We start from the raw sequence: 11,338 nt of genomic DNA on the forward strand, positions 1-11,338 counted from the left end.
ATTATTATATATTTTCTTTTTAATTCAAATATAGTTTTCAAGATTAATGGTTATTAACAAATCTTTATTATTAATACTCTCCTAAGGCAGGATAGAAGCATGATACTTTAAAATTTCTTTTCAATAACTACTTTATAGTAATTTTAAAAATATTTATTGATTTTAGAGAGAGAGAGAAAGGGAGAGAGATAGAAATATCAATGATGAGAGAGAATCATTGATTGGCTGCCTCTTGCAAGCCTCACACTGGGGATTGAGCCTGTATCCTGGGCATGTGCCCTGACCTGCAATTGTACCATGACCTCCTTGGTTCCTAGGTTGATGCTCAACCACTGAGCCATGCTGGCCAGGCTGATGTTCCACTTTTTTATGCATATATTGATTGATTCTTATATGTGCCCTGATTGGGGACTGAACCCACAACTTTGGTGTACTGCGATGATGCCCTAACCAACTCAACTATCTGGCTAGGGTGAACTATTTTATAGTAAAAAAATTACTTGACATTAAGTATTTTTATGATCAAATTCTAAAAACAATCTTTAGTCCCAACTGAACTTGGTACTCTAAGATTAAATTTTTTAACTATTTACATAATAAATATAATTTTAATCACTAAGTTCTTCCTCATCACTGAAATATGTGCTTTTCTTTATCCTTGGGCGTCTTGAATCATCAGAGGTTGAGGGACCCCCTGAACTGGGTTTCCACTTTTTTTGTTCTTCTTCAATTTTGGCTTGCTGTAAGAAAACAAACAAAACCAGGAACCTGTTTATTATGGTACGTTAATTCAAAACAATGCAAAACCACATCACACGTGCCAACACTCCCCATGCCCCCAGTCTGTGCAAACAATTCTACTCCATCAGAATGCTCCTCCCTCACTCCTGATATATCTGTTTCACCATTTACTCAAAATTATTTTAGGCAATTTCTACTAATTATAACAGGCACAGTAAATGAAGCCTACTTTCCATTCCTGCTGAAGGTTGGGAATTATAAAATATGAAATTAGTTAACTAAAAGGAAAAATAAATTGACATATACATTTACCATTTGTCAACTACATTAAAACAAAATATCTGGTTATATAAAAATTAGGAGATTATGTATCCTTTTTAAAAAAAATATTTCATATATTTGTATTAGGGTCTTTAGTTGTCAAAAATATGTTTTTGGTTTTGTTTTGAAGCGAAGCTTCTTTCAAAGATATCTTTTCAATACCTTTAATAAAATCTTTTCTGTTGGGCTAAACTCACTTTAATAAAATAGTTCTGCTCAATTCTATAATGAAAACAAATTGTGATATTAAAAGTGTTATAGGGTCCTTAAAATCTGGGAGCCAATAGGAACTTTTCTATCATACTGTTTCTAAAGACCTTAGAAAAGTAGTCAGTCTCCTGAAGTTTAGGAGGAGAAGGGGAAAGACAGGTTGCCACAATGAGGAGATGATTAATAAAGTAAGTAAGGAATATAAAACTGTTAACCCAAGGCTGCTATGGCATGGTGCCTTTTAAAAAATCTACTTAGTACCTGGAAAGCTATGGCCTGACTGAGGCTGTCAAGAGAAGGATCTTCTCCTTCATCTTCACTTTCTTCTCCTTCTTCCCTAAATTAAAAAAAAAAAATCAGAATGCATTTAGCCAATAGTAAAAAGACAGAAACAACACTATAATGTATTTAGTAAGAGTGGATATACATACATTTCTTCTTCTGGTTCAGGAATTTTCTTTTTTTTCTTTTTCTCTTTCTTCTTTGGAGGTTCACTGTTCTCCAAGCATATTTTTAGGACAGGCATAACTTAAGTGTCCACTTTCCTTTTGTTTCCCATTAAAAAGGAAAGGAAAATATTATATTTGTTGTGTTATTAATAGAAACTTGCCTGGTACCTGAAGACTAAAAGGTGTTAGAACTTAAAAAAATAAAGAGACTGTCACACTGGGAACATATATGAAGAAATTAATAAAACCCATTAATATTTAGAAGGTAATTTTAACTCCTAATAAACTATTTTAACAATAAGAAAGTATTTTAGAAGTCCACAAAGAGGTAAGAGTAAAAGAAGTATTCTTCCTGCAAACATTTTAAATACATGCTAAAAAACAATTCAAAATTTAAATGAACTATCTACCTTGAATATAAACATTTTAAGTTATTCTATTTAATAAAGAGGGAATATGCTAATTGACCCTCACACCATCACAAAGATGGCAGTGCCCTCAGCCAATAAGGAGGGAATATGCTAATTGACTGCCACATCCTCAAAGATGGCAGCGCCCAGTTCCCTCAGCCCTGCCTTCAGAGTCCCCAGTCCCTTCAGCCCCCAAGCCACTCAGGGCCAGCCCAAGGCGCAGGCAAGCCTCAGATGTCAGCTCCCTAGCCTCCCAGGGCTGCCCGAGGCTCAGGTAACCAGGGCCGGCCGAGGCTTGCGCAGCTGGCAGTGGCAGCAGCAGAGGTGTGATGGGGGCGTCACTTTCCCCTGATCTCCGGGTCGCCTCCCGCCCCTGAGGGCTCCCAGACTGTGAGAGGGGGCAGGCCGGGCTGACGAACCATCCCCCCCGCCCTCTAGTTATTTGATAAAATTGGGACAAAACTATTCCTAACTCCCAAGATGTTGCTTAACATTCTGTTTCAAAAAAAAATTTAGTTTCCTCATTTTTCCAAATTAATTTCATTTTGCTTCTTTCATATCTAGACTATCCCTGCACTATCCAATTATGGTAACCACTATCCATAATTCTTTTGTGGTTAGCCAGAACCTGTTTAAATTGATATGCATTATAAGGGTAAAATATATACAAGATTTTGAAGACAATATGAGAAAAGAAAGTAAAATATCTTAATTTTAAAACATTAATTACCATAGTTTAAATGATTATATTTTACATTTTAGATACATATTGGGTTAAGTAAAAGATTTAAATTTTATTTGTTTCTTTTTCAATGTGGCTACTAGAAAATTTAAAATTACATTTGTGGCTTGCATTATATTCATATTTGACAGTGCTAGACTAACCATCTATCCTATCTAATAGAGAGGGAATATGCTAATTGACCCTCAGGCCATCACAAAGATGGAGGCGCCCACAGCCAATAAGGAGGGAATATGCTAATTGACTGCCGCGCCCTCAAAGATGGCGGTGCCCACAGCCACAAGATGGCTGGCGGGGAGGGCAGTTGTGGGAGATCAGGCCAGCAGGGAGAGGGCAGTTGCGGGGGGAACAGGCCTGCAGGGGAGGGCAGTTAGTGGCAACCAGGCCAGGCCGGCAGGGGAGGGCAGTTGGGGGTGACCAGGCCTGCAGGGGAGGGCAGTTGGGGGTGACAAGGCCTGCAGGGGAGGGCAGTTGGGAGGGACAAGGCCTGCAGGGGAGGGCAGTTGGGAGGGAATTAGGGGATGATCAGGCTGGCAGGCAGAAGTGGTTAGGGGAAATCAGGAAGGCAGGTAGCAACCGGTTGGGAGCCAGCAGTCCCGGATTGTGAGAGGGATGTCCAATTGCCGGTTTAGGCCCAATCCCACTGGCAATTGGACATCCCCCGAGGGTTCCCAGATTGAAGAGGGTGCAGGCTGGGCTGAGGGACACTCTCCCCACCAGAGCACAAATATATTAGTATACATAAAAGCCTAAGTGATCGGTAAGACCAAATGACCAGAATGATAGGTCGACCAGTCGATTTGATGCGCACTGACCACCAAGGGGCAGACATTAAACTGGCAAAATATTATAGAAACAGGCAATATCCCATTAACACAAATATTTATGGGTCACTAAAATCTTTTAAGACAATAATATAAGTAATTAGTCAATACTTTTTAACCTAACAGTTTTCAAAGATTTAGAAACTGGAGAAAATGTCACTCTGTATTATCCAACTTAGGTTACCTTTACATACTACATTTCAATTGAGTTTGCATAGACGAGTCAAGTCCCAGATTAAAACATCTTTCATAACCTGGTTTTAGCCACCCAGGAGTTTAGAAGAGCACAAATAAAATACTGGTGTGAAAGTACTTTACACTATAGAAAATTACATTAAGTTTTAGGTATACTCACCCCACACTCATAACACTTAGATTTATCAAAGTAGTTTCGTCTTCGGATGAACTCAGCTGCTCTTCCATTGTCAATAGCAATGCTTGCTTTTATCACTCTACCAAATAACTAAACAGGAGAAAATGTAAATGCAGAATATGTATTCACTGATCCCATTTCCTCAAACCTTCAATTCTATTTTATTTTTTAGATTATTTTAACAATTGCCTACTTAGGTGTGACAAATTCTGTTCCGTAGAATAGACTCTTACTTCCTTATTCTACCAATGTTTTGGAAAACCAGTACAGTTTTGGCATCTTTTCTTTTCCACATGTTAAATAACCTCGGAACCTACTGATACCTGTCAGACTTGATCACCCACTACATCCCCATATTTTTGGCCTGGATGAGCACAAAGTCTTTTGGGTTAAAAACCTTATTGGGAATGAAAGGCTTACCTGTTTGTTGTTTATTGCCCTGGTGCAGTTTTGTGCAGAGTCTTTATCCAAAAATAAAATAAATGCAACACCTTTACTCTTCCTGGTATCTTTATCTTTCATTATAGTAACCCTTAAAAGCATAAACAAATACTTAAAAATAATGAAGCGGCAATAAATAAAACAGCTATTAATAACTTGGAAGACACCTGTATTCAAAAAGGGTAATAAAACATTTACATAGTAAGAGAAATGAGTACATTTGACAAATAGCTTATCTCTTCAAAGTTAAGGGATATCAAGAATGGAAATAAGAAAGTATGATACTGATTTAACACTAGTGAACACAGGTACGATTAGGAGTATCTGATAAATCAAACTGTAATCAGGGGCTTAAGGATGAAGCAGAGATTACAGAGACAATGGGATCTTGAAGACTCAGCATAATTCCTCTTCTCTACTAAGTCTTTGTAGAAAAAAACAAAACAAAGTATTCTCTTAACACAAAAAGTAAAACTACTTGTTTTTTTCTAGGTTTTAGACTCTAACTACATTCTTAAACTTCTTTTAAAGACTCTGCAGCTCTGTGGTTCTTAGCCATACCACCCAAAGTACCTAAGTGATAAGAGCAGAGTCTGCTCTTTCTCCTGATCCCTTACACATCCTTAGTTCTTTTTATCCATCATTATATGTCATTAAATATAGTTTAAAAGACGATGTTCAACAGGGCTCTTAGGAGAAATGGCTGATTCCAAGGCTGGGATAGGGTATAAGGTGAACTATTTTCTTTAACTAGAAATACTTTCTCCATCTTTCTGCTAGCCTCTACTGAAATCTAGTTATGTAAAAACTATGCCTCATCTCATCTAATAATAAAAGGGTACTATGCTAATTAGAACGGACATCTTCCAGATGTCCTTCCTGATGAAGCCAGGGCAGGGGGAAGCCAGGCCGGGTCCCGGGTGTCTGCGGACGGCCCGAGGGAAGCCAGCCTGGGTCCCAGTGCTGGCCGGTGGCCGGAGGAGGGAAGCAGCCCGGGTACTGGGTGCCTGTGGATGGCCTGAGGGAAGCCACCTGGGTCCTGGGTGCCTGGGGGCAGCTGGAAGAGGGAAGCAGCCCGGGTCCCAGGTGCTTGCCCGGCGGCCGGAGGAGGGAAGCCTGGGTCCCTGGTGCCGGAAGGAAGCTGGTGCTGGCAGCTGGAGAAAGGAAGGCCTACTATTTCACGAATTTTCGTGCATCGGGCCTCTAGTGTATTATAATAAACACCCCTTTAAGGTTGTTTCTATTAAGCCTAGCTCAATATGTTAAAGGAAAAAGATAGATGCAAATGGGAAACAAGTTTCTCAAAAGAGTACATCTATTTGTTTATTCATGTTGTCATTCAGTCACTCAATTAGCTGCAAGTCCAGGCACTAAACATTGATAATATAAAGGGAGTAAAGCAATGTCACTCCCTCATTTAAAATTCTTTAATGGATTCCTGTTGTTCTTAGGATGAAAACCAAATATCTTGTAACTTGGCCAAAAAGCAAGATTAGGAACCTGCTTCCATCTCTTGGCATTTCTCCCTCTTGTTCACTCATCTCTGGTCATATTGGCTTTCTCTGTTTCATGATGTCACTTTATTTTCTCTTGCCACAGGGTCTTTGCACAAGCAGTTTCCTCTACTGAAAATGTTTCTTCCATTTGCTTTGCCTACTTAACTCTTACTCAGTCTTTAGTTTTCAACTCAAAGGATCCTGACTTAGGCAACTCTACCCTCACTATCTAGACTAGATCAGGTCTTCCCCGTTATAGGTCCTTACAACTCTGTGTCTTTAACTTCATAGCATTCTCATAGTTATATATTTGTATGGAAATTCATTTGGCGATTCTGACAGACAGGGACAAAACAAGAAAAGGTAATGGTAGGGTTAAGGGAGTAGGCTCTGGAATCAAACTGTTGGATTTAAATAGTCTCCACTACAAACTAGCAATATAATTTTAGGTTTACAATTTTGTCATTTATAATAATAACAGGATAATAACAGTATTTACCTTAAAAGGCAGTTGTCAGAATTTAATTGAGTCTTTCAAGAAAATTGTACATGTTTACATACATAGAAAAATGACATATATATGTAAAAATGTTAACAATAGTATTTTCATTTACTTTGTCATATCAAATATTTGTTTTATAAAATATAGTAAATTGACTACCATTAAAAATAATGGAGAAGTAAATTAAGATAAACTTTTAAATGAAGTTTCAAAATTTTATGCGAATACTTACTTTACAACTTTGCCATACTTGGAAAATATCTGAAACAAAATAACACATACCAATTTAAAATTTAATTTAAAAATCACACAAAAACATTAAATTTTCAGGTTGCATACACTTGCCATATTCTTCGTTATAGTTTATGAAAAATTTTAGCCTTTAGTCTGTAAGATAAATTTTTTTAGTGACTAGAATAATATTTTTAATTTTGTTATTGGAGTCCAGGTATCTGTCTCAGTTTCTAAATTTCTGACAAATGAGCACATACAGAGGAAAAAACCCACTCTTCAGGTGTGGTAGATTGAAGGCACACACATTATACAGTTGCTGTGTTACTGTGATATACCCATGGCAACTATCAACTCTACCACAGCTCCAAAGAATCCTTGTATTTCAAATAACAATGTTGTACAATATCATGATTCCCAGCCTGCTCCCACCCAATCAAGCAATCTGTTTCAGAAGACAGATCCTTAGATTGCTTATAAAACAAAACATAAAACAAGAAAGCTCCAGTAATGAAAAATCCATTCCCCAAATCTCTTTCTGCCCCCCCCCCCTCTTAAAGTGTTGGTGAAACTTTATAGTTGGCCCTTTCTTTTCTTCTACTTCTACATCTTCACCCTAAGCAATCTCACAATTTCACTTATTGTTTCAGCCAATACTTATATACTAACTAGAGGCCTGGTGCAGGAAGTTCATGCATGGGTAGGGTCCTTAGGCCTGGTTGGCCATCATGGCCAATTGGGGCCTTCCGGCTGCTGGCCAGGGCCTTTCTTCATTCCACGCTGCCCCATGGAGGTCAGCACACATCATAGTGAGTGGTCGAACTCCCGAGGGGGCACTTTGCATATTATCCTTTTATATATATAGATCAGGAGTGTGTCAACCATTTCCTGTTGGATCCTGGTTGGTACACTTACAAGTGTAATCTCTTAAAAAGGAGGGAGGCAAAACCTCAGAAAAACTCTCCCTATCTACACACTTCTGATCGTGATCTAGCCACCATTTCTCTGACTTCTCACACTGTCCACTGTGCCTTGCCTTTGGGGTGCCTCTTAAGGCTTCTTTGTTTTCTTTTAAAAATATTTTATTGATTTTTTACAGAGAGGAAGGCAGAAGGATAGAGAGTTAGAAACATCGATGAGAGAGAAACATTGATCAGCTGCCTCCTGCACACCTCCTACTGGGGATGTGCCCACAACCAAGGTACATGCCCTTGACCAGAATCTAACCTGGAACCTCTTGGTCTGCAGGCCAACGCCCTATCCACTGAGCCAAACTGGTTAGGGCGTGGTATGTGCTCTTGACCGGAATGGAACCCAAGTCCCTTCAGTCAGCGGGCCGGTGCTCTGTCCACTGAGCCAAACTGGCTAGGGCAAAAAAAATAATCATTTCAATGCTTATTAAATACCAGATGACATACTAGGTACTAGGGATGCACTTGTGAACATAGCAGATATAATATCCGCTAGTATGGAGCTTAGAGTCTTATGGAGGAGACTCATGGCCAAAAGCCAGTGTTGAGCTCCCAGACTGCATGTGTGAGAAGCAGTTGTGGAAACAGCCAGGGGGAGCTGTAGCAGATTCTTGTGCTCAGGATCACAACTACTGTTGTCTTTGAACTTACAAGTACAGTGGAAATCTACTTCTGCTACCCCAGTTCTCCCAATGATTTGATAAGTACCCTTTGCTTTTATATATGCAGTCTTTCTGCTTAAAATACCTAGAATTTATTTTGTTTCCTGAATTAAATCATGACCAGACTAGTGAGTCACACATACAAATAGACAACTTACGCAATATGTTAAGTGCTATGATAGCCAAAAGTATAATGACAAGACGACCAAATTTTACTTTTCATTGACACATCGATTGCAATACTGAGCACCAGCAAAGAGTTTGTGAAGAGACTTCATGAGAAACAGGCAACCAGAACATGAGGAAGTCATTGAGACCGAGGGAAGACTTAAAATGTCACTCTGACCACCCTTGCCCAAATTGTGAGATTTTTCTGAGCTTCTATTTCTATAGACACAAATGCTTGAGATGAAACGAAGTTCCCTTTCTGTGATAAAATTCCATAAATCTATTAGAACAACTCATTTTACTTATAAGAAAACATTTAGCTTCAAGCTGCCTGGCTGCCGGGCGCCATCTTGGTTGGCAGTTAATTTGCATTATCGCCCTGATTAGCCAATGGGAAGGGTAGAGGAGGTACGGCTAATTACCATGTTAATCTATTATTAGATAGGATAGATAGTTCCTATTATACATTGCTTCTTAGAGAAGTGTTTTTGAATATATTAATATATACAATCAATGATAACAAATTTTGAGTCCTCTGAGTAATTTGTGTAATGCTGGAATGTGATATAACTGGATTACTGTGTAGCCACACTGAATTCTGAAGGCCAATACAGACAGCTTTCCATATAACACTTTCAAAAGGCTTCTCAATTCACTCAGAGTCCTTACCATTATCTGTGTAGGCCTTAGAAGGCATCCCTGCATGGGCTTACCTCTGACAGCTCCTCTTCTTCTCTTCACTTGATTTACTCTGTGCCTGAAATGCTTATCCCCTAGACCAGGGGTCCTCAAACTTTTTAAACAGGGGGCCAGTTCACTGTCCCTCAGACCGTTGGAGTGCCGGACTATAGTTTAAAAAAAAACAAAACGGGAACAAATACAATATTTGTATTTGCATGTGGCCCGCGGGCCGTAGTTTGAGGACCCCTGGTCTAACACTTGAGAGGTCAGGAAGACACCAAGCAATGTACCTTATGGAGAAGGCAGATACCGAGGCACACAGGTCTTTATTGAAAAGTCACCTTCTCAATAAGGCTTTAGACCACCATGTAAAATTTCACCTCCATTCCCAACCTAACATTTAATAACCCTCCTTTCCTGTTTTACTTTTCTCCTTAGCACCTAACATCTTAGCATTAACTTTGTATTTAACAAATAACATCATTTGACTTTTTTATATTTCACATTGTCTATCCTTTTATTGTGAATGCCAAGAGGGATTTTTCATCTTTTTGTTTGTTGATGTGTTCCTAGTATCTCTAAGAGTGCTCAGCATACAGTAAGTGTTCAATAAATACAGAAATGTCTCTTTTGTAACAAGCAAAGAAGCTAAAGTTCATTTTCTCCTCTGTTCTTTGGGATTAAAACTAAATTAATTAATTAAGCAATATAGACTATCTGTGCAGCATCTCTCTACTTAACATCTACCTCAAGTAGCACAAAGAAAGAGGGTACACTAGGAAGAAAGGATTCATGTCATTCCTTCCAGTTTTTCTCAACCACCCATCTGCAGGACAGGCATTGCAATGTACTTATTAAGAATTTTACCAAGCCTAACCGGTTTGGCTCAGTGGATAGAGCGTCAGCCTGCGGACTGAAGGGTCCCAGGTTCAATTCCCGACAAGGCCATGTACCTTGGTTGCGGGCACATCCCCACTAGAGGGTGTGCAGGAGGCAGCTGATCAATGTTCCCCTCTCATCGATGTTTTTGACTCTCTATCCCTCTCCCTTCCTCTCTTTTAAAAATCAATAAAATATATTAAAAAAAAGAATTTTACCAAGGAGAACTGTTTGCTTTAGCTACAATTATTTCTCAAATAGATAATTCAGAAGATAATAGTACTATTAATAAAACTTACTTACCCGGTATAAGTCATTGTTGGTCAGGGAAAAGGGCAAGTTGGATACATACACTGTACTTTTACTTGGGGCCAATCCACCACTCATTTCTAAAAAGAAAAACAAACAGATCCAAAAGCAATCTAAGCCAGGATAGTCTTCGTTCCACGTAAAACCCAATACAGGCAATCACTGATTTAATTATGCCAGATTCATACACCTTCCTTACTGCTTAGTAATAGTGAATAATGGCCCCCAGTTGGGTGAACTAAGGAATTCCTTTTCTCCAGACACCACTTAAGAGAGTTTTCTGGTCCTATTTCAAGTGGATTCTTCACACTAATTAACCCTTTCAGTGCCGGCCTACAGTGTGAATGGGGAAGTGCGGTTTAAACAGATGAGAGAAAAACCCGGACCTTACTAATCTTCCCTAAGGCTGAGAGCAAACAGTGCTTTCAAATATGTGTAAGACTTCGCATACACACAGCAGAAAGAGCCTGGGGCCGCAGAAAGAACCTCAGCCACTGATTTCCACTCATACTGTGGCTGGGTACCTTCCTGGTTGTCTATTTTTCTCTGGAATGGCATCAAGAGGACATTTTAGCCCCATATTTGGATGCACATAAAGTTCAGCAAACTTCCTCAAAGTCCCATCTGGCTCCACCACGGTCGAATTTTCGGTCTCAGAAGCGCGTGTGCTATATCTTTAAGACGGGGGTTCCGAACGCTCACAAACGGCAAAACACGGATTCGAAGGCGAGCCGGTTCGAAGGGCCGGGCCAGACGCTCGGGGGGATGGACGCGGACAACGTCAGAAACTCACAGCGGTAGCGCTCGTTTGACAAGGTTCCCGCTGGAAACGCGTCGGCCGTCCTGGTGGGGACCGCGCAGGCGGCTAACGGGGAAGGTCCGGGCATCCAAAGGCCCGTCCTGTCGGCGGCGGGGCCTGGGGAGGGAG

General features: G+C 39.8%; 1 protein-coding gene across 1 annotated transcript; it reads right to left on the minus strand.

Moving 5' to 3' along the window:
- Positions 1-389: 389 nt before the first annotated feature.
- Positions 390-11,332, minus strand: ZCRB1 (zinc finger CCHC-type and RNA binding motif 1). The gene is given in 9 exon segments (XM_005881691.2): positions 390-740; positions 1,534-1,609; positions 1,704-1,765; positions 1,767-1,817; positions 4,053-4,160; positions 4,491-4,602; positions 6,742-6,770; positions 10,405-10,490; positions 10,935-11,332. Coding segments are annotated over 9 exon segments (690 nt in total). The 5' UTR covers positions 10,969-11,332; the 3' UTR covers positions 390-608.
- Positions 11,333-11,338: the final 6 nt, after the last annotated feature.

Source organism: Myotis brandtii, unplaced genomic scaffold (assembly GCF_000412655.1).
Source record: "Myotis brandtii unplaced genomic scaffold, ASM41265v1 scaffold686, whole genome shotgun sequence".
Lineage (NCBI taxonomy): Eukaryota > Metazoa > Chordata > Mammalia > Chiroptera > Vespertilionidae > Myotis > Myotis brandtii.